Source organism: Denticeps clupeoides, chromosome 9 (genome assembly GCF_900700375.1).
Source record: "Denticeps clupeoides chromosome 9, fDenClu1.1, whole genome shotgun sequence".
NCBI lineage: Eukaryota > Metazoa > Chordata > Actinopteri > Clupeiformes > Denticipitidae > Denticeps > Denticeps clupeoides.
The window spans coordinates 6,092,132-6,114,035 of record NC_041715.1 but is presented as its reverse complement, the minus strand read 5'-3'; the positions used below and the strand labels follow the sequence as shown (position 1 = coordinate 6,114,035).

Here is a 21,904-nt window from a genome sequence, read left to right as displayed (position 1 = left end):
ATAATTGAACTGTGTATAAATAGTGATCTGAGCATTTTACTTGTCAAGAGTTTGGTGGGGTGGGGGATCACATTTAACCCTCTTCACTTCAGGCTCCCGGCGGTGCCGGTGTCGTTCTAGAGGGTATGCCTAACATGTATTATTTGTGTTTAATTCACCTTTAAATGTCAGTCCCAACCCCGTGTGATGTGACCCGCATGACTAATGTCATTTACCCCCCCCCCCCCCCCCCCCCCCCAAAAAAAAAAAAAAAAAAAAAAACTAAAATAAATAAATAAATAAAATCCATGACACCAGGGAGCATTGGTTTCGGCCTCCATCGGCAGCAGAGGTGATGGCATTTGGCATTCTTAAAAAAAAAAAAAAAAACTAATTAACAGCATGAATGCATTGAACGATGTATTTATATATTTGACTTCATCGCTGCTTTTATTCCACATGCGACGACTAATTAAAACCTGGTGACGTTGGCATCAGTTCCTGATCGTACCGCCTTCCTTAATCTCTGGCAGATCGATTGTCTTTCACTTTTCTTTTTATTTCTTTCTTTCTTTCTTTCTTTCTTTCTTTCTCCCCTGTTCTTCCAGAAGGGGGGAAGATTGATTGCCACGAATCGCCTCGTGTTTTGCTTCCTCTCCTCATTATTGTTCCAATTAGACGCCCTCCGGGGGACGGTGGGGGGAGGAGGTGAAGTGGGGGTCCGCCCCGGTCCCCGCCGTGTCACCCCCCCCCGATTTACACCGCGCGACCTCCGACTCGAGCTTTATTACGGCGGGGTGGGGGGGGGGCGAGGAAAGTCTCAAACAAGTAAATTTACACCCACACACACACACACACACACACACACACGCAGAGAGAGAGAGAGAGAGAGAGAGAGAGAGAGCCGCTGCGAGGGTCGCGATGGAAGGTGTGTATGTGTGTGTGTGTGTGTGTGTGTGTGTTTCGCCAGTCGGGAGGAAATAATCACAACGTCGGTCTCCCTCATGAATTATTAAGCAGCGCCCCCCTCCTCCTCCTCCTCTTCCTCTCTTAGCCTCGGTTCAAAACCGCTGCGTTTCCGTCCGTGGCTCTGAAGCCGCCGCCGCCGCCGCCGCCGCCACCGCCGCTCCTCCCGTCGCTCCTGCCGCTGGTGTGTGAGTCTGCGTGCGAGTGTGTGTGTGTGTGTGTGTGGTTTTCTTTTTTTAATATATATATATATATATGAATTTTTTTGACAGCTGTATTAGTGCCGATAAGCAGGACTCCGCGAACCGATCAAGTACCGAGACAAGGTCTGGTGGAGCGGCAGGGACCTGCAACAGTAACTCTCTCTCTCTCTCTCTCTCTCTCTCTCTCTTTTCGGAGTTTTTTTTTGAGAGACAGCCGGTCAGGAGGAGAGAGAGAGAGAGAGAGAGAGAGAGAAGGAAGACAAAGTGGAAGCGGGGAGAAGGGGCTGACAGCCGTTATCAAACCATCCCAAACGCAGACCTGGCTGCCCACATGCCGATCGAATTTGTTTGCAAGATCAAATTCGCCGAGGAGGACGAGAAGCAGAAAGGCAAGCCGGATGGGGACAGGGAGAGCCTGATCGAGGAGAGCTGCACGCCTCCGGCCAAAGATCTGGCCGGCTTCGCCAACTCCTGCTCGCTCCATGGAATTAACCACATCTTCGTGTCGGGCCGCCTGGGCGTGCGGCAGAGCATCTGGGCTCTGGCCTTCCTGGTGTCGCTGGCGCTCTTCCTCTACCAGGCTGCCAAGTGTGCCATCTCCTACCTGGAGCACCCGCACGTCACGGCGCTGAACGAGGAGGCCACGCCGGAGATGGTCTTCCCCGCCGTGACCATCTGCAACATCAACCGCTTCCGCTTCTCCGCGCTCACCGACGCCGACATCTACCACCTGGCCAACCTGACCGGCCTGCCCCCCAAGAACAAGGACGGCCACAAGCCCACCGATTTGGAGTATCCCGCCCCCGACATGCAGGACATCTTCAACCGGACGGGCCACCAGCTGGAGGAGATGTTGAAAAGTTGCAACTTCAGTGGGCAGAACTGCTCGGCCAGAGACTTCACCGTGGTGAGTCCAAAGTTCTCGGGGACCCCTCCCTCCCTCCCTCCCGCCCTCCCAATTAAGTGTGAATAATTGTGCACAGTCAAGCGCATGAACCGTAGATTTTCGAAATACATACAAAGAGCAGAAAAGAAAGGCTGGTGGCTTCTGGGTAATCGAACATGACTGTGGCACTTTCTCTGAGTTTAGACTGTGTGTGTGTGTGTGTGTGTGTGTGTGTGTGTGTGTGTGATCTGCCTGCGGGCTCACGTCTCCTCCAGCACCCAAATCTCTGCAAGTGCGCCCCGATAAACGCCGCGTACCGCGTGTTAAAGGCGGGGTGCTGGAGCCGCGCCCCCCTGCTCGCCCAGAGGTGGGAGGCCGCGATTGATTTAGCGATGACGGAGCACCCGTGTCACCCTCTAATAGGACGTGATACTCTCACCTTCCCTCTCATCACGGAGATTACACCAGGCAGCCTTCAACTCGGCCCCGTAGTCTTCATCCCTCTCAAAGCCCCGAAAGTCATGCGGGGGAATAAAATAAAGTGCAAAGTTTCTGTCAACGGAGGAAAATTCCCCCTGACACCGTGACAGCCCGCTCTCGTCCGATACCTTAATGAGGTCTTGACGTTTTCGGACCGTGTGTCGCCCGTCAGTGCCGAGGCGGCGCTCATTTCATCCCGCGAATGAGAAGTGATCCCTCTTCCGAATGGATTAGGGTCCGCCGGAAAGGCTCCCGAGCCGCCGTTTTCCCCCCCAGTCGCTCCTATGATCCGAATCCGCGCGGCTGTCAGTTCGATTTGTTACAGACATCTTGCCGTCTGCACGGATGACGAGCCATTCCCCTCCACCTCCCCCGGGCAGCACGGCTGGGGCCGAAAGAACATATAAAAAAGAGAGAGGGGAAGAAAGCGGGACGGGACGGGAAGTGTGGAGACAGGGCCGGGGCGTCCCCAACTTCCACAGGCCCGGCACTTACTTAACTTCCCTGGTGAAGCTTAACGCCACGTTCCCATCAGACCTGCCGCGACGGGAGGTTCCGATGTGCTGGAACGCGATTGATGATCCCTGCCGTGCAGGTTCTTTATATTCTGTCATTTTTTCATGTGTGTGTGTGTGTGTGTGTGTCAATGTGTCATACGCTACATTCCAGATGCTTTGCTCAGATAATGACTCCACTGCGATTGTGATTTTGTCATACCTGGGCTCCCGGACTCATTTTGAGTGTGCACGTTTCGACACCCCTTCCCGTTTGTTCATTTGCTTGTTTGAATTTTTGTTGGCAATATTTCTGCTCCTCGGTGACCATTAATTATGTCTCCCACATAATATATTCGGCTCATGAGGCTGCGAACAATAAATGACTAAGGCGCTTAAGCAGTTCTTGCACGTCCGTGCTTATTAGCGCAATCACAAGTTACCACAAGCGCCGCACTACACAACACCACATTACAATACAATACAAAACAATACAATACACCGATTAATATATCAATGGCGTTCACTTTAATGCAAAGTGACAAATTATTGGACTTGGAAGTCCAAAAAAAAATATTTGCATTACATAAACACAACTGGTACAGATACGTACGTCTTTCTATTTACATAAAACATTTGTATTCTCAATATTCTCATTGTTACGAACATTTGCAGACTGTCAGAACAAGTGATGTCACCTCGGACCTCGGACTACATTTGGCCTTTCTGATGTGACTTAATTTCACGTCTCTCATGCCAGAGGGCATGATCAGAACTTCTTTTTTTAAAAAAAATGTCGTATGGTGTACGAAGAAGAATGACCCGCCTAGCGGGTGGTGCGTTTATGGCATTTCTGAGACCCGTGCTCCTCAAGCCCCCCCATTTTCCGGGGGGTTTGTTTGCCCAGACGCTCGGCTCTGTTTGCGAATGCATTATCAGATTGTGCTCTCAGCAAGGACAGATCCTCTCTGCATATATTCATGGGGCCGCCTAACCGGGCCGGGAGCCCTTCCGAAACGATCTATAAAAGCCGGGTTAATTCTCAAGGCATCGTGGGCCGTCAGACGGCGCGGTGGCCGTGCGGCGGTGTGTTAATGGATAATTGAATGTTTCAGGAGCTGGTCCAGAGGTGGGGGAATTTCTCCCGCCGGCAGTGCGTATTTTTCATTATATATCCGAATGCAAACAATAAAGCGCGGTCGGGACCGTTTAGATGCGCCCCGCCTCGGGCGGCGCCTGTCTGTCTGTTCGCGGTCGTTCCTAACGGAACCTTCGCTTTGTCAGTTTCTCAAGCTGGCCAGATCAGAATAGGCAGACGGGGTTTCTGACGGTGGCTTTCGGTGGAGTGTGAAAAGTTTGGCGGTAACAGGTGCTCTGTGTACGGCTGGCTCGGTCCTCCTGGGACGGGACGTCTTTGTCTCTCTGAGAAGTGCTGGTGAGTGACATCAGGTCACGTCCAACCCCTGCGGATTTGTCGTCTGGCTCTTCTCATACCCTCGCCCCACCTTCCCCACGCAGCCCCGTCTCCCTGCCGGGGTGGTTAGGCCGCACGGGCTAAATCGGAGGGAAGGAGGGGACGGGAGCGTGAAAGTGACCGCCTTTCCGGAGCTCAGTCCCCAACAGCCTGTCAATTAGCCACATGGTTCCACCACTGTGGGTCTCCACAGCTTATTGGTCCTGCCGCATTTACATTTCCCTCCTCCACTGTCGCGGCAGCCCTCAGCCGCTCGGTTCCCCGTTGCACAGTCACCTTCGCCCCACTGTGTACGGTGCTTGTACCCGAAATATATTTTCCCACCAGCCGCATGTGTGTCCCCAGGTCCCTGTCTGTTCCCTGTTAGAAAAAAAAGAAACAAACCTATTTCCATAAATTTCCATACAAGCAACATTCCTGACTCTCAACCTCACCGAAAAACCCACATCCCGGGAGTCGCACAGGCATTCCCCGCGGTCCGTGTTTGCACATGCATTAGCGCGGTCTTCGGCGCCCGGGCGCGTGTTTCACGTCAGTGCAGGTGAAACGGTCACACAAGATGGATAATAACACCGAACTCTTCTGCCCGGCCCTCCGAGGATCAATACGTCCCTCGGTCAGATTGCCTCGGAGCCCTAAAGCCTAGTGTGACTAATTATCCCACGCCCGAGTTCTGGCCGGAGCGGGCTGTGTTAGTCAGCGGTGCGAGAGACAGACGAAACACTGACACCGGAGATACGTTTTACTGTGGGGTTTTTTTTTTTTTCCACTTATGTTTTCAAGAGCCGGACCTGTAAGGTTAAATAAAGCAATTTTCAAGCGATTCAACACGTTTTTTCTTCTTGACATCGCACATCGTAGTTGTCCCTACGTGGACTAAAATTGGCATAAACATATAGCATTACTCTCTCTACTGGACCATAATACTCTCGCTGTATGTAGCCTTTCTGGTGACAGTCCTAAGTGCTCGGTATAAAAATTCACACGGATGGAAAAATCACCGGAATGCCTGTAGTCAGGTCTGAAATGGAACATCTACGGATGGGAAATCCATGAGAAATAGGCTGAGCACTAAACCCAGTGCTATTTATTTAAGGGCAAGCAACCACCAGAGATAATATTCATCTTTTTTTTTTTTCATGGATTCAATAAATATCAACACAGCTTGAGGGTTGAATCTTTAGAACATGATCTATGCTGGTGAAACTTACCACGCCACTGGGCAAAAACATTTTCCTTTATTTATAGGGGAAAGGGGAAGTAATTAGAATTCAAATCTAGTGAGACGGGCAACGTTTACAGCTAGAGCATCAACGTTATATATACCTAATATTGCCAAGCTTAGAAATAGGGTGGCAACTGTAATGGAAAAGTTTTTTTTTTTTTCAGGTGGCATTCATGAAATAAAAAAAAAGATCCGCTACTATTTAAATTGTTATTTTTTTAAAAAGTGTAGGCAAAAAAATGTGTGGTACTTTAGATCAAAAGTAATCCTACATCAGATATATGCTTTTGATATTAAATGTAAAATGAAAAACAAATTATCTGAAATGATTGCGTATACATTATAGCCTGTTTTTTGCATGCATTGAAATGTCAGTGTTGACCCAGTCTAGAAATCCAAGAAAAATATAAGAATTTGCAAATGTCACGGTGCACATCCTGCCTCTATGCTGTCTGAGCATGAGGTGTCCCTATCTGCTTGGCTGGACAATTGGCTCTTGTTTGTTATTATGTCGAGTGTCACACTGTTGGCTTTACCTCTTGCTGGTGCTTGTTTTGGGCCCGTCCTTCCCTTGCATGCATTATAGAGCAGAACCTCCACTCCTACACAAAATCACTCTGGCAGTCTCTCTCTTCCCCTCTTTGCTGTGATGTGGTGAGCCTGACATGATTTGTATGGTCTTCAGGATTCAGGTGAGGTGTCTTGCAGTTCTTCTGTTGTGGGAAGATTTTTTGCGTCTGTGTAGAGCTTTAACTGTAAAAATCGTAATGAACTGCTAACCATAGTAGTATTGCAATGGTAACAGTAATGCATTATATTTTTAATATAATTATTGTTCTTGAGTTAAAGCAAAGCAAAGTTAAAATACAATACAACGTTATTATGTCTTTGATTAATTAAGAAGTGGATATTGTTATTATAAGGAAAGAGGTTTATGTTATTAACACTGTATCATTGAATGGGTTGTCAGTTCAACATTAGTGCCCCACTAATGGCTTTGATGACCATTGATTCAAATGACATCAATAAACCAAATTTCCCCATTGTGTTTGCATATTTGTTTTTTGTTAGTAGCGTTGAATGGGCACAACTGACATTGTCAATAAGGCGGGTGGACCAGTCCAGCAAAAAAAAAAAAAATCAATCTTCTGCTGGTGATGAGGATGGCAGTTGAACATCATATATGTGACAGGTTATGTACCATTTTCACATATATTGGACTTTTAAAAGCACAAGTAATGCACACAATTTGAATCTGTATATCCCACCATTGTTATTGAGACAACATTAAAGTATCTGACAACAAAAAAAAAATCATTCTCAAGGTTTTGGGGATGTTGACAAACCACTCGACCTTCAGACACTGGAAAATGTCATCCAATTCATCACACCGCCATCTGATTTGCCGGAGCTCATTTTGCTCTCCAAGTGCATTTTGCTTATGAAGAATCTGAATAAACACATTCCAGATTCATGAAGCTGCTAAACGGAGCAGAATTACTAAAACAAACCTTAGAATGAATAGGATGCTGCATATCTTTATCTCAAAAGTTGAAATTTCCCTTTTTGTTTTTAATAGACTGACTACTAATGACAAAAATTACTTAAATTAAAATGTCATTGAAACCATTATACTGTTAACATCATAATATTTCAGTGAGTTACAATGGCATTCAGTAAAATGCTAGTGTTAATTGATAATCCTGTTTTTTACAGATAGGAACCAGCCTAAGGCCAACTTTCTTTTGTCAGAGCTGGGAATGAAGTCATATTCACTTTTATATTAAGCTATATATGTTTTATATATAACAGTGGCGATAGATGTGGCTGGTACATCATACAGGACTAGATGCACAGACAGACAAACAATGACCCAGTGAACACTAGACATGTAGTGTAAAAAAAATTTAATGTTATACATTGTTAGTTATTGTTAATGTCAAACACTGTAGCAGCATGGTACTAACAAGGTTCTAAAACTTCAAAATTACGAATTTCCAGTGAACACTGGAACATACCATTGGACAAGGAATAGATGAGGGAAGGGTTCTGGGAATTATACAGTGCTAATAGAGCTGAAGTAAACTGAATAACTTCTCTTGTAACTATTGCTGCTTGTCAATAAAAAGAAATTGAACAGTGTGAATTGAAATATAACCCTGTATGCTCAGCTCAGGTTTTGGAATATATCAGATTCTCTCTCTTGAAATAGGTACAATGGTTAATATTGCCTTTCACATCTTCCTACTAAGATGTGAATGAGACTGGATTCAGTATTTGGGTGTCTGTGGAGATTAGGAGGTGATATTTATGCTGCTGCCAATGGTTGGCTCTGAGGGCATGCCAGACCCTTTGCAGACATGGGCATCCAGCAGCAGCTGGGGCTCTCCATGACACTATGCTGTCATCCTAAAAAAGGTCTCAAGCGTGATGCTGTATTGTCTCAATCAATGGAGCATCTAATGTAATGTTACATATCCGAGTGTTATTAGGAAATTTAAATAATCTTTTTTATGTAGTTTTTAATTGTTAACCTCAACATGTACAGCTGAAAAAAACAACAACATATCTGGTATCTGTTAAAGATGTGCACACCCTTAAACTGAATAGTACGTTGAAAAACCATTTAGTCTAATTACAGCCTTTGGTCTTCTTGGGTTCATACCTGCTATCAATTGAAAAGCTTATCCCCAAATAATGTTTATCTGGTCTAGGATTGACTACATTTGCTACAGTGGTTCATCTTTTTTGTCAGTCAGGGAAAATAATAATACTAAAATAAATAAATAAATAAATAAATAAATAAATAAAAAATCAGCAGAGTGCTGCCAAGAGAACTACAGCAGCACTGAAGGAACTGCAGGAATTTGTGGACAGTACTGGTTGTGTAATACATATGGGACAACAATCTCCTGCAATCTCTGTGTTATTGTCACGGACATGGCAGCGTGGAAAAAAAATGCTCAAACGGAATTTTACTTACAACTCGAAACATGGACATCTACACACAGGGCAAAGTAAAATACAGTGACCTGACAAGGACTACACAATGAGGATACATTAATACACTGGTTCGCACATAATGAACACACACTCAGTCACCCTCGAAAGATAAGCTCATTTGGCCACAATTTCAAAATACGCATTTGATGCAAAAACAACACATTGCATCACCATTACAACACCATACCCACATTGAAACATGGTGGCATTATCACCAACTGGACGCGTGGCTTTAGTTAAGGTGGAGGGAATAGCTAGGTTTCAGTCACGTGATTATGCTGATGTGCGATGGTGGCATGATTTCAAATGGAGGGCAGGAAGTAAAGCATTGCACAGAGTTCATATTATGTGGATCCAATGTCTAGACAGCAATACAGTCAATTAATTTAAAATATATATTGGACGTGACCCATATCTGAGTGAGACAGATTTGCAGACAATCGAGGCTATTGAAAAGGCTGCAGATGAAAGCCTATGAAAGTTTGGAAGCATATAAGTGGGTCCACAACCTCAATATCATACAACTCCGCAATGATTATCAATTGGAGTTTTCTTTTTTATGAGTAAAGATGCTAGAGGTTACACTATAAGCAAATATACAAGACGGTCTGTGTAAAGTGAAGTGATTGTCACGTGTGATACACAGCAGCACAGCACACGGTGCACACAGTGAAATTTGTCCTCTGCATTTAACCCATCACCCTGAGTGAGCCATGACAGGCGCCCGGGGAGCAGTGTGTGGGGACGGTGCTTTGCTCAGTGGCACCTTGGTGGATTGGGATTCGAACAGGCAACCTTCTGATTGCGGTTCAGCTTCCTTAACTGCTAGGCCGTACTGTCTAATATGTGAAGTCCAAAATGTGAAGTCCATATTAGACTACTGGTAACATAATGATAATCAGTTATTAAATGAGCATTTAACAACAACACTCTCACCTTTGTTAACTGTAATCTTTGGAAAAATGAATTAAGCTAGTTTCCTTTTCTCAGTTAGGACAAGCTGTAAACATGGTCAAACAGTCTTCCTCCCCTCCATCTGAATTTTATGCCTTGGTGACGGAGCAAGCTGAAGTCACCTATTATGAACAGTTATAAAATTCCTAAATACTTTTGCATCTGCTAGATAGCTGAAAATTAAGAGGAATTTCCCAAACATTCATTCACATCAACAAATAAATAGATTAATGAGAAGAAAATGTAAGTTTTGCAATTGCACAGCCAGAGCCTAGACCTAATTCCTATAGAGAATCTGTGGGCTGTGGGCTAACAGATTTCAAAAGCTTTGACAAGGAAAACATAGACAAACATTGCCATTCCAAGATGTTCCATGCTGATAGACTCTTACTAAAGACTGAATGCTGCAATTAATCAAAAGGTTAATATTAAGTATTAGTTTAAGGGTGTGCAGCTTAGTCAACTAGCTCATTGTACTAGATTAGTTTCTTTAATTGAATTGTACAGGTTAGACATCACATTGAATTTGGGGAACCCTTTGAAATGATTTATTGTGGCCTCATTTTTGACGTAACAAAAACCTGGCATTTTAACAGGAATGTGTAGATTGTCTATAGATAGATAGACATATAACTTTATTATCACACCATCCTCACTTTCGACAGTTGGCTAAAGATTCATTCTGTTTGTACTAATGTATGCTAATGAGAAAGTTGTGTGTATTTGATTGTCAATAACTTGAAATACAGCCCTGCTCCCTAAATGCTCCTGCCGCTCAATAACCTATTAAAGTTGAATCACAGATAACCTGGCACGCGTCAGGAAAGCAATCTGAAATTTGTGCTGACATTGATTCAGCCGGAAGAGGACCCGATGGCTCCGATTAACACTTCATTCCCGAGAGGGAACCTCACCCGGACGTTAATGGTGTCCACTTGCCACCGTCGTCCATCCACCAGGCACACAAGCACCTTTATTTACGAGTGCTGCCGGTGTACGGTGCAAAATAGTGCAAATGTGTCGGGGCAGATGATTATTAGATCCCACATTTATTTACCTTTGTCCTATTTGCATATTAAAAAGCCATTGGTTGGGTAGCGTGGCTATTAAAAACACATCTGTACTGGGACGCGTGCGATTAGTTTCTCCGTGGGATTACCTTGATTTTCACTCCAGTTGGCCACAGACAGAGGTTCATTTCCCTCGGATCAAATTCAGTGCTCCTGTAATGATGATCTGCTCTCTGTGCGGCAGGTGCTTCAAAGCAAATTCCGGATTTGGCGGCAATCTATTTGTGATGCCGTAATCTAAACACAAATTTAAGGTGTTTATATCTCGCATTGCGGCAAATAGCTTTTTCCTCTTCGTCATCTTCGGCCGGGCACGGAAGCCGGAGAAATTATAGATCCTTTTTTTTTCTTCTTCTTCTTCTTCACTCTCCCCAGATTTGCATTCGTCTTCGTTTCATTACCTGCAGCCTGATAAGGGCATAATTTTGAATAAATATAGCCATTAATGAGTTATGGCATTCCAGGTCCTGTTTACGTGTGTCCTTGACATTCTTGCAGAAGGTATAAAGGATTCCTAATCACACGCTTCGGCTCAGTTTCTGAAAGTCCAGGGAGGAGATAAATGTCACAGGCCTTTATGCACAAATCACCATCTTACGTCTTTTTACTTTTGCTCAATCTTCCTTTTTCCCATCATTGACCTTCAAAGCGTAATCATTTTGTAAACTCGAAAAAAGGAGCTATTTGGGGGTTGTTCCTTTTTCCCGAGCGCAGAACACATCGAGACAAGCCGTTAATCTTTGTTATTGCCGGGAACATTCTTACTGATCTCCTGAAGAATAAAGGGGGAAGTGTGCTATCTCCATTTCCATTGGCGCAGGCCTGGTTTTAGGAGAAGCGCTCGGTGTGAAGAGTCCAGCTGTCCAGCCTGGTACAGATTCAGCCGCTCTTGGAACCAGACCCAACATTTATCAGCTTCAGAGCCCCAGCCTGTGGGTAGAACATTCCAGAAACAGGCTGCCACACGGGCCGCCATTGTCTCGGATTCGAGCAGTGTCACATGGTGCTTGATGTATACCTGCTCTATGCAATTGCCATTTTTGTTAGGTGCATAACTCCTACGTCCGCTGCCTGCATATTGTTTTGTAACGGAAGCCGTGTGAGTTGCAGATTCTTAGTAGATTAAAAATACTTCTGACTTCTCTAAGGCGTGGCTTTTGAAAGTGAAAGGAAACTAATGAGCGCAATGGAGTGAAACTCAGAACAAGTTGGCATAACAGCACGCAGCTCTAATAAGACACAGAAGGGGTCACCTTTAGCCGTTCCTCTTTCAGATGCCGGCGCGGTTGGTGCCAGACCGGATCCCAGCAGGCACAACACGTGTACGGCCATCGCATGAATAAACGAGCTTCGAACCCAAACAGTGGAATAAGTAGCCAAGGATTAGAATCTCATTACACATCGAGTGCCGGGGATTTCAAAGAAAAGGCGTGAAAGCAAGCGAACGAGGGTCCACACAGGCCTCACCTGTGCTGAATATCTAAGCGGCTGCGAGGTGAGAAATTCCTGATGAATTAAACATACAAGACAGACTGTGGCTTTCTAATGGGTAACCTGGCTTTAGGACTGTCGAGGTCATGTGGAAAGATTTCAATCAGAAGGTTTTGTTTTAGGGATTTTTCTGTTCCGTCTCATGTCTGACTTGCTTGATGTGCACGGTTCATGCATCTGGAATCTATCTATATTCATGGTGAAGAAAGATATGAAGCATTATCTAAAGGGCGCTAGAGGTGTAGGACCTGACCCAAGCATGACTGACCCTGGCCAAGTTTACGATTTTGAGTCAGGTGAGTCTAGTTTTCCAAAAAATCTGGGATGGGTCGATCTGCACTCCTTTCCAATGCCATCCTGATATATAATTGATACCAATACCCATTGTTATTATTATTTTTTTTTTGCTTCAACATTATTATAGTTGTTGTTGGCATAGAGAAATGTGTCTATTAAAAATATGTCTGGATTACTTTTATTAACAAAATTGACTATACATGGTTTCAAAATAAAATTATTGAGTAGTCATCAATTAGTTATTGTTATGCATGTGTCCCAAAAGGTGTAGACCCCTGCTCTTACCATAAATCACATATTATTCATTATTAGGAGTAATTATATATAATTATGTTAAATGTATATGTATTCCAAAGTAATGTTTTTTTTTTCACAAAACCGTTCCTTTTAAAACAGCAATATTACAACTGCATAGTCAGAATTAATATATGGATCCACCATGTCAGATATCTGATGCATAAATGACGAAAAAAAAAACAAACAAGTATAAATAATATAGCTCTAGATTTCAGTAAAATGTAAAATTAAAACATTTAAAATGTTAAATTGAATGTCATGAGTTAAGTATAGAGCAAAATTCAGACATATACAACATAGAATAGAAGAACATGTAAAACAAAAGGGTTAAGATTGTCAGTGAACTGAAGAATAGGGAACGTAACTCAGCCATATGGGAAACATTCTGAATCTGAGTTAAACTGGCAAGCAACTAAAATAAAAAAAGACCCCCAACAGCTCTCTGGTCTGCATTATCTGTGGCACCAACATGCAATTACCCTTTATTTCCTTCCTCGCAGATAAGTATGCACGCTCAATGGAGCAGCAAACTAATGGAGCTGGCACACACAGGGCGCGCATGCATCCTTTGCAGAACAAATCGTGAACTTCTCACATGCTCTGATAGCGCTGACAGAGCGCCCATGGCCCTCGCCGCCTCGCTGTCCACCGCAGATTCCTCCCTGATTTCCATACGTTGACTTTGAGGCATTCCCACTTGCCGTGCTTTATCTATGATGTAGCTGGAAATTGAGTGTTGCAGTTCCCCTTGCTTCCCCCGGCCCAGGGCCCATGTGCGTGCTTATTTGATAGGTAGATGCCAGTGGGGATTGTGTAAGAGGTGAGTATGGCGCTAATGGTTGTTCAGAGATGGCCTGTGCTACCGGACCACGTCCCACCGCTCCACTACAATTTAACGGCCCTCCCGGTAGCATTTTACACATTCAAGCATTGAATAATGACTCCAGAATAACACACCCAAATCAGAGTTGGAAAAAAGCTTTCTTCTGTCCAAATTACATAACATCCTTTTTTTTCGCTCTGAAGATCTTTGATGGATGTTTTACGACATTTAAGCCTGAAGCAGCCAATCAGGCTAAATATTTGTCAGACTGGAAACAGACCATTTCAATTATTGCACTTCTCAGATGGACTGTTGGCTTATCGATTGATTTATTGATTGATCCATTCATTTGTTTTTTCTTCAAGGTCATTGGAGTCTATCCCAGCAAGAACAACTGGGCAAAATGCTAGTGGTCATACATTAGGATTTTTGGGGGTTTACTTCTTAAACCATAAACAAATTATGGCATTAATCATTGTGATTTATTTATAAATGTGATACATTTGTGATACATTTATAATTATTATTTTTTAATTCAACACATTCAAAAACATTCATTTTAACCGGAGACAATCCCCACATAAAGATAGAAAAAGACAGTGAAGGAGTTTTAGGGCTGGTTCAGATCATGCACATTTTAATTAACACTTGGCTGCCGAGGCGCTCGAACACAGCCCGAGTGGTGCAATTTTCCAGGCATGCAGAGAGTTTAAATCATTGTGGCATTTGTGTAAAAACAACATAATACGCGATAAAATGTGTTTACTGATATACACTTATGTACATACATGAAACACTATGAGGAGAAAACATCAAAGTGGGATTTTTTTTTTTTATCTGGGTAAAACTGCAGGTGGGCAGCAGTCACAGGTCCTCTACACGGGCGGGAAAGTATCACACGTTCACGCTTCCGTTCGGGAGCGAGATGAAAGTCTCCAAACCGCAGAGTAAAATATCGATGAAGGGATTTTCAAAAGTGAATTTGTTAAGCTGCCGCTTTGTGCTCATGACTTGAGGTGCTTTTTGATTCGTACGTTTTCTTCCAGGATTTTTCACACCTCGTCTTTTATCTGGCCCGTCATTTGTCTTGTGAGACTATATTTAGCTCTGTCTCCCACCCTCCTATATATTTAATCTTAAAGATTACAACAGGTTGGGGAGATGTCTGTCTTCCTCAAAGTCAGCAGAACACTTTGAGCGAGGGGGAAGTGTGGGTGATTGGGGTGATGGAGGGCGCATTAATCCGTACGCTGTGAGAAATTAGGCCCTGTGTTCTTCTCCTTTACTCCTGGCGCTTTGATCAAGCCCTTACGTGATTAGAGACTGACCCTGACATGACAGGGCCCAGAATTTGTAAAAAGGAAAGCAAAAAAAAAAAAGTACTGTGTGATCTGCTGGGAACATCGGGAAAGAAAGGAGTCGAAATTATTCTGACGGTGTTGGTCCTTCTTTTTCCCAGCGTCTTGAGGGTAATAAGGATTTCATGTATTCATTTCATTCTGGCGAAAAAATTGTAATCTATAATGACCTGACATTTCTTTTTTAAAACTAGCCAGAAGCCTCATGATTTGAATGTTAAGCAGAGTCCCGGTTGACTTGTGCCGGGGCGGTGCATGGTGCGAATTCACCCTGCCGCCTGTTGCCATTTTACATTTGTTGGGACGCATCACGGTCCCTCGTTGCTTTATTCCTGTCATCTGATTTTGTATAGCTATTTAATTATAAATTTGAAATTTGAAAGGCACCCTTTCTTTTTTTTATTTATTCAGTGGATTTCAAAATTAAAGTAGGCCTAATTGTTTCTCCCCATTTCTTGACTGCTATAAAATGACACATACGATCAGACAAAAATTGACCAAAAAATGTTGATGAATATATTCAAAGAAATATTAACGACCATGGTTCAAGGTACGTATTGGCACATATGGGTACTGCTGCCCACTTAGTGTTGTTTTTGTTCGATCTAAGAACTTTTGAGACTCGCTTAGCATATATTCTTTCCAAAAAGAGCTTAGCAACAAATCTAGCGACATTTTTCATACCTTGTTCTACTTTTACATATATGAAGCAATATCTGTACTTGGTATGTGAATGCTGCTTGATGACATGGTTGGTATGCAAATTAGCACATGACGTCATCTAGCAAACCAGACTTTTGAGTGTGTTACTGAACATCATGAAACTTTAAATTATGGAAGAATCACTGTCACTGTAAACATTGCACATTGAACGCAGAAAAAAAGTAATTCCACATAATATTGTAATATATTCTATTCATGTTTTAACTATGAACACAGTTTTGGTTTTTTTTGCTGTTGGGTGAAATTGAGGTTTGAAAATGTCAGCTTTCCTTCCTATCTGTGGTGATATCAGGTGCAGCAAAAGTGTTTAATCCGCCAGAGGCAAAGTTCAGGGTCAAAAACACAGACAAAATCTGTATCAAGCACATCTGCAGCCTCAAGGTAAAAAGGGGGTACCACGATTATAGGCAAGAGATCAAAAACCCGGAAACACAACTAGAGACACTGGAAGACTTTATACGCAAGGATGGACTGTAGGCTATACATCGTACTTCCTCTGACCAAGAAAACTGTAGTCTGCTCTGTCTACAGCCAGGTGATATGGGCTATCATGTGACTCAGTGACCTCACAGGCACCTCTAGAAGTGATAATGATTAGTAATTAAAAATAAACTGTTAAACTGTTAGATACTGAAATCAAACAATTGTCAAAGTCAAAAAAAGTGTAGGGTAAATTATTGTCAGAAATGTTATACAGGTTAATACCATTAATAAGTGTAAGTTGTTTCTTAGTTTGACCCTGTTATTAATGCTTTAACCCCTACACCAGCAAGGAAGGATGCCACACTTGTACACACACAGTTTTAAGATGGACATGAAAAAAATCGTACTTCATAAAGGGTTTTCAGAAATGGAATAATGGTGCATGCACAAGAGCTACAGAAGCCCAGGGAACCTGTGTCAAGGTGCTTTGAAGCTGTAGTACATGTTGCAGGATGGAGTGAAGTCATTCTGGTGACATTGAGTCAAATGCAATGTTTCCCATGTCACCACAGAGGTAGCGCTCAGCAGTAAACTGTAGAGGCTGGCTGTGTCAGGCCTCGGTGTACTAAAGTTAAATCTAATGCAGTTTATCAGCTTTGCGTGGAAAGTCATCAAGTTCAGAAAGTGGGCTGGAGATTGATTATTTTGCATTTGCTGTGACTCCCCCTTCCCCACCACGCCTGGAGTTGCTTAAAACGCTTTAAAGCCTGTTGGAAACTCTTTAATGTTGCATTATGCTTCATCCCGAGGTGCCGGAATTCGTTTTACCCTCACATTCCCTGGCACAACCCATAATCCCCAATGGTAATGAGATCTATATGATCCAGGGGAGTGTTTTCCCCAGAAAGATTTATCCAGTCAGGCACCACTGTACTCAGAAAACTGCAAGTTTCAAAAACGTAGTGTGTTACATAAAGATTCTGCATTTTATTTTATGTTTTTTTTTTTTTAGAAAATGTCTTGTTGGTGATTGGTGATATTGAAACATAGCCAGGGTGAAGTGAAAAGTGAAGTGATTGTCATTGTGAAACACTGCAGCACAGCAGATGGTGACAACAAAATGTGTCCTCTGCATTTAACCATCACCCTTAGAGAGCAGGCATGGCAGTGGGGGGCAGTGGTGGACTAGCGGTTAAGGAAGCGTAATCAGAAGGTTGCTGGTTCGAATCCCGGTCCGTCAAGGTGCCACTGAGCAAAGCACCGTCCCCACACACTGCTCCCTCAGGGATAAATGCAGAGACCACATTTCACTATGCACACTGGGTGCTGTGCTGTGGTGTGTCACATGTGACAACTAATCACTTTCACTTCACTTTCACTTCATGACAGGTTGGCACCTCAGGTTGGCAGTTCGGGATTCGAACCGGCAACCTTCAGATTAACCACTGCCAGACTCACTGGGGACCACTACAGTAGACATTCAGGGACTTGATATTTGGATTAGGAGTTAAATTAAGAAGATGGCATCACATAATTAGAAAAAAAGCTGCAGGTAATCAGACTTCCTGAAATAAATAATGTTTCCTTCTTTATTTTTCACTTGGAGACTCATTAGCAGCGTATTAGCAGTGTTTGTGTTCCACCCTGCCTCTGCTCTCGTCACGCTCTTCATGTTTGCATCCTCAGACTTTTAGAAAGTATTAAAAGTAATTAAAAAGGCTGATTTTTAAAAAAGGGGTTTAAAAGGCCTGATCTTAGCAGGAAATGTTACAGGATATTAAAAACCATGCTAGCAGCGTGCCGTACGGCTTATGTCCTCAGGGTAAGGAGCATGCGACCTGAGTTCAAATCCCGGTGTGGGCTATCTCAATTTAGCAGGGGCAGTGGTGGCCTAGGCAGCGGCCCCATAATCAGAAGGTTGCCGGGTTCGAATCCCGGTCCGCCAATGGGTCTTTTGTGTATATAGAAAATGTTTCAGATTTTTGAGTTCAGCTCATGAAAAAATTTTGAAATTATTATGTCAAAATGCTAAAGAACCCTGAGATATTTATGAGTCTGTGATTGGTAAACATGCTATTTAATATTAACTAATGCAGGACACATCTTGCTGGGAGAATGAGACATCATTTTCACATACAGACTAAACTTAAGTGAATGAGAATAAATAAATAAATAAATAAATAAATAAATGAATAAATAAATAAATAAATAAATAAATATGAAAAAATCATGAATAAACATGAAAGAAATATTGTGATGTTGAATGAAACACTGTCACTGTTCACTCCAACCAAATATAATGGGTAGATTATTACAGCACCATCTACCTTTTGACATTTATATTTCTATTCAACATGAGTGCTTACATATTCACATTAAACTGAATAACTGGGTTGATGCAGGGGTCAGTACCCAGAGTTATTGTTCTTTCTTTTTATTTTTTATTTTTTTGTGGACTGCTATACTTTCAGGAGTTTCGGAAGGCCGCCAAGACTTTGATTATCACTCTAGACCAGAGTATTGCAGCAGCTCTCCTGTGGAAAGTCAATCAAAGTGTCTCTGCAGTCGTTCCACCACCTCAAACTGATAGCTTTCCCTATAACAGCCCAGTTTTGGGGTGCATGGCGCGTTATCAATATTGTTGATGGTGCCAGGCTGCATATTCTTCCTGGGAAACAGCGGGAGAGGACAAAAAACACTCAGAAATTGATGACTTAACCGGCGAGCGGGATGGCTTGACTGAACCACCGTTTCCCCCTCAAAAATGAACCTCCACCCCCCCCTCCCCGTCATCTTCATCACGAGTAAATTAGCAATTCAAAGTGCAGCCCGGGGCCCGCGAGTGTTTACGTGCATGCCCAGTGTGATGAAGGTTCACATTTGTATCCTGTCACCGTACTGTCATTCACTTCTCTGCGGAGGGCGCCGGAAGCCTCCACAGGGCCGAGGAAATGTTCACTGCGGACCTCCTTCAGGATTGCTTCAAATGTTTACGGGTTCAGAAGTTTAGACATGCATGCATAAGTTCAATTTAGCTCAGAAGCATTTGTAGTTCACTGTAGTATTTAAAGTGTTTTTGTCATTGTGAAACACTGCAGCACAGCACATGATGACACAGCAAAATGTGTCCTCTGCTTCTAACCATCGCTGCTTAGCGAGCAGTGGGCGGCCATGAAAGGCACCCGGGGAGCAGTGTGTGGGGACGGTACCTTGATCAAAGGGACCCCAGTGGCACCTTGGCAGTTCGGGATTTGAACCCACATCCCATACCAATTTACAGTACAAGCCTTGATCTGGCATGATCACAGCTATACTGTAGCTGTGGCTTCTTTGTTCTGGCTCTGTACATGTATGGAATGTGGAAGTGTCCTTTAGAAAAGTCCATTAGAAGAGCACTTTTCATCTTCTTTTTCCCTACTGCAAACTTTAACATTATGATACCTGATCAATAACTAATTAGCTCCTCTGATGTGTCAAAAGTACTAGATTTCGAGATTATATTTTCAACCTCGCAGATCAATTTGCTGTTTGAAGTGTCTTGTTAATAAAGCTGGAGTAATTCTCAGTCAGCACAATGTTAACGACGGGCTTCCTAAGCTGGGACGTGTGTAATTCCGCTGATTACTTTCACCCACATCTGCATTCAAGCGCGCTGGCCAGAAGAAAAAAGGCCCTGAGTAGCGAGAAGTTTGCGAGTAGCAGCAGGGCAGGAGTCATCCGAGGACAAAACCACTACATCTAAGGCCTCGTGTGTATATGCATTCTACTTGGCAGTTAATGTGTTGATGTGCGGCCCTCACAATTTCTTTGAAAGTCAAATCAGCGCTTGGCAGACGTACAGATTTTTAAGCAGGTTCTTCACCCGAGCCTCAGCATTTTTAACTTTTCACAGGCCTTAAATAACTATGTACTTGAATTCAGACAACGCAGTGGACATGACATTCGCTACTTGCATCATTTGCACAAACATGCAGGCTGCATAATGAAATGCGGTGTGATGTAGGCTGTTGGTGTTAAATGCAGATGGATACCTCACGCAGGTGGTCCCATATCACAAACACGTGGGGAGCCGCTAATTATTATCTGTCAGGGCCACTCTGGACTTCGTCCTAATGGGAATTGTTCATTTCATTAGACCCATAGACGCAAACACATTTGTTTGAACATCCAGAGCGTTCGTGAGGCCTGGACCGGATCCGCAGCAGAGCCAGGCCTCTTCTGTCGCCACCTGCTCTGATAGATCTCACCGATGGAACCGGCTTCCAGGTTGTTATTTATCAGGTTGTTTGTCCGTTTCTGACCCTAATTACCATAATGTGGATTTAATCTCCATAATCCCCCTGATTGTGGATCTGAATTGGGGTCGGGGGGAGGTTAATGAAGGTGTGAGTGGTTGTTATGGGTATCGCAGTGTACTGATAGCCCTTCGGAGCGTTATTGGTTTTGGCTGCTGCACATAATTAGCGCTTGTTCACAGCGTTCATGGGGAGCCGGCGGAAGCAGAGTTTGGACAGGTCGGGCACATCTGTCTGTCCTTTGCAGAAATGCAAACTATATTCATGCTAAAATACAAAATTACAAATAATAATACCTCAGTCTCCTGTTGGTTTGTAATTACATTTTCCAATTCTATATTGTTTTTGGTACCCCAGTGTATCCATATTATTCTTCAAATGATCTGAAGATTAGATTTGCAAGCATATATTTTTGTTATTTGTTTTTCTGAGAATATTCCCCTTAAAATCTTGACAAATTAACATTGAACAAATGGTTGGTCTTGGTTCACTGCTCCTAAATGCATTACATTTTGCAATTTTACACGCCAATTTAGCATTAATAGATCCCTGCTAACATCAGAATTTTTGTTCGGGATTCCTTGAATGACTAATTTACAGCATGGGCAAAGCAAATTAAATTAAACTTTTTTTTTTTATCCACCCCTAAGATTTATTGGTGCTTCAGGCACAAATTAAGAAGTTAGCAGTTTTAATGTGTGCACATTATGCACACACATTCATAATTAATTCATTTTTTTGTATCAACTCAAACAGTATGCAGGGGAATAATTCATGTCATAGAAAGTAAAGATAACATTATTTTAAATTAGCAATGTAAAATGGAATACAAATTAACAATTTGGGAATGACACGAGGTGAAAGGTTGCAAATCCTTTCCAATGTATTCAGAATAGAGTTACTTTTTTAGTGAAGATAACAATGTAGATGATCCTGACAAATGAAGAAGGCGTAGATATGTTTCTCTTTGAATGGAGCAAAGCACAAGTTTAATCATCAAGCAACTAACCACCTCTTTGCATTGTTATGTTTCTTGCATTTGACATTATTCTGTACATTTCCTCTGTTACAGGTATTAAGTAAAGACCAATTTAGCTAGTGGTCATTTGTCATTGGTCTTTTGCCGGTGGTTTTGCTTTGGTAATTTGGTAAAAAACATTATTATGTACAATGGACATAAATGATCCAACTATTCACCTAATATGCACATTATCGAATTCAATTATAGGTTTACATTCAGTCGACCTTAAGTTTCACCTCCATATAGTGGTGCTTCTTTATATTACATTCAATTTAAATATTATAATAATTCATTGTCCATGTTCTGGATTGGGAGAAGTACACCCAGTACTCGAGTTAAGGTAAAAACAGTCAAAATCATCCCCCTTCTAAAACAAACATCCCTCGGTTCCATCCCTTGTGCTATTTTTTCAATGAATGCATAATTTTTTATTTACCTCAGT

The 21,904-nt window shown here is 42.8% G+C and overlaps 1 protein-coding gene across 2 annotated transcripts in view; it reads left to right on the top strand.

Moving 5' to 3' along the window:
• Positions 1 to 963: 963 nt before the first annotated feature.
• asic4a (acid-sensing (proton-gated) ion channel family member 4a) overlaps positions 964 to 21,904 on the top strand; it is a 73,470-nt gene continuing 52,529 nt past the window's right edge. The window contains exons 1-2 of one of the 2 annotated variants that reach the window (XM_028991820.1): positions 964 to 1,129; positions 1,218 to 2,055. In XM_028991820.1, coding sequence (XP_028847653.1) covers positions 1,480 to 2,055 — 576 coding nt within the window. In that variant the 5' untranslated portion in view covers positions 964 to 1,129; positions 1,218 to 1,479. Of the gene's footprint in view, positions 2,056 to 21,904 lie in introns of both variants that reach the window. The other variant, XM_028991819.1, reaches the window with a different exon arrangement.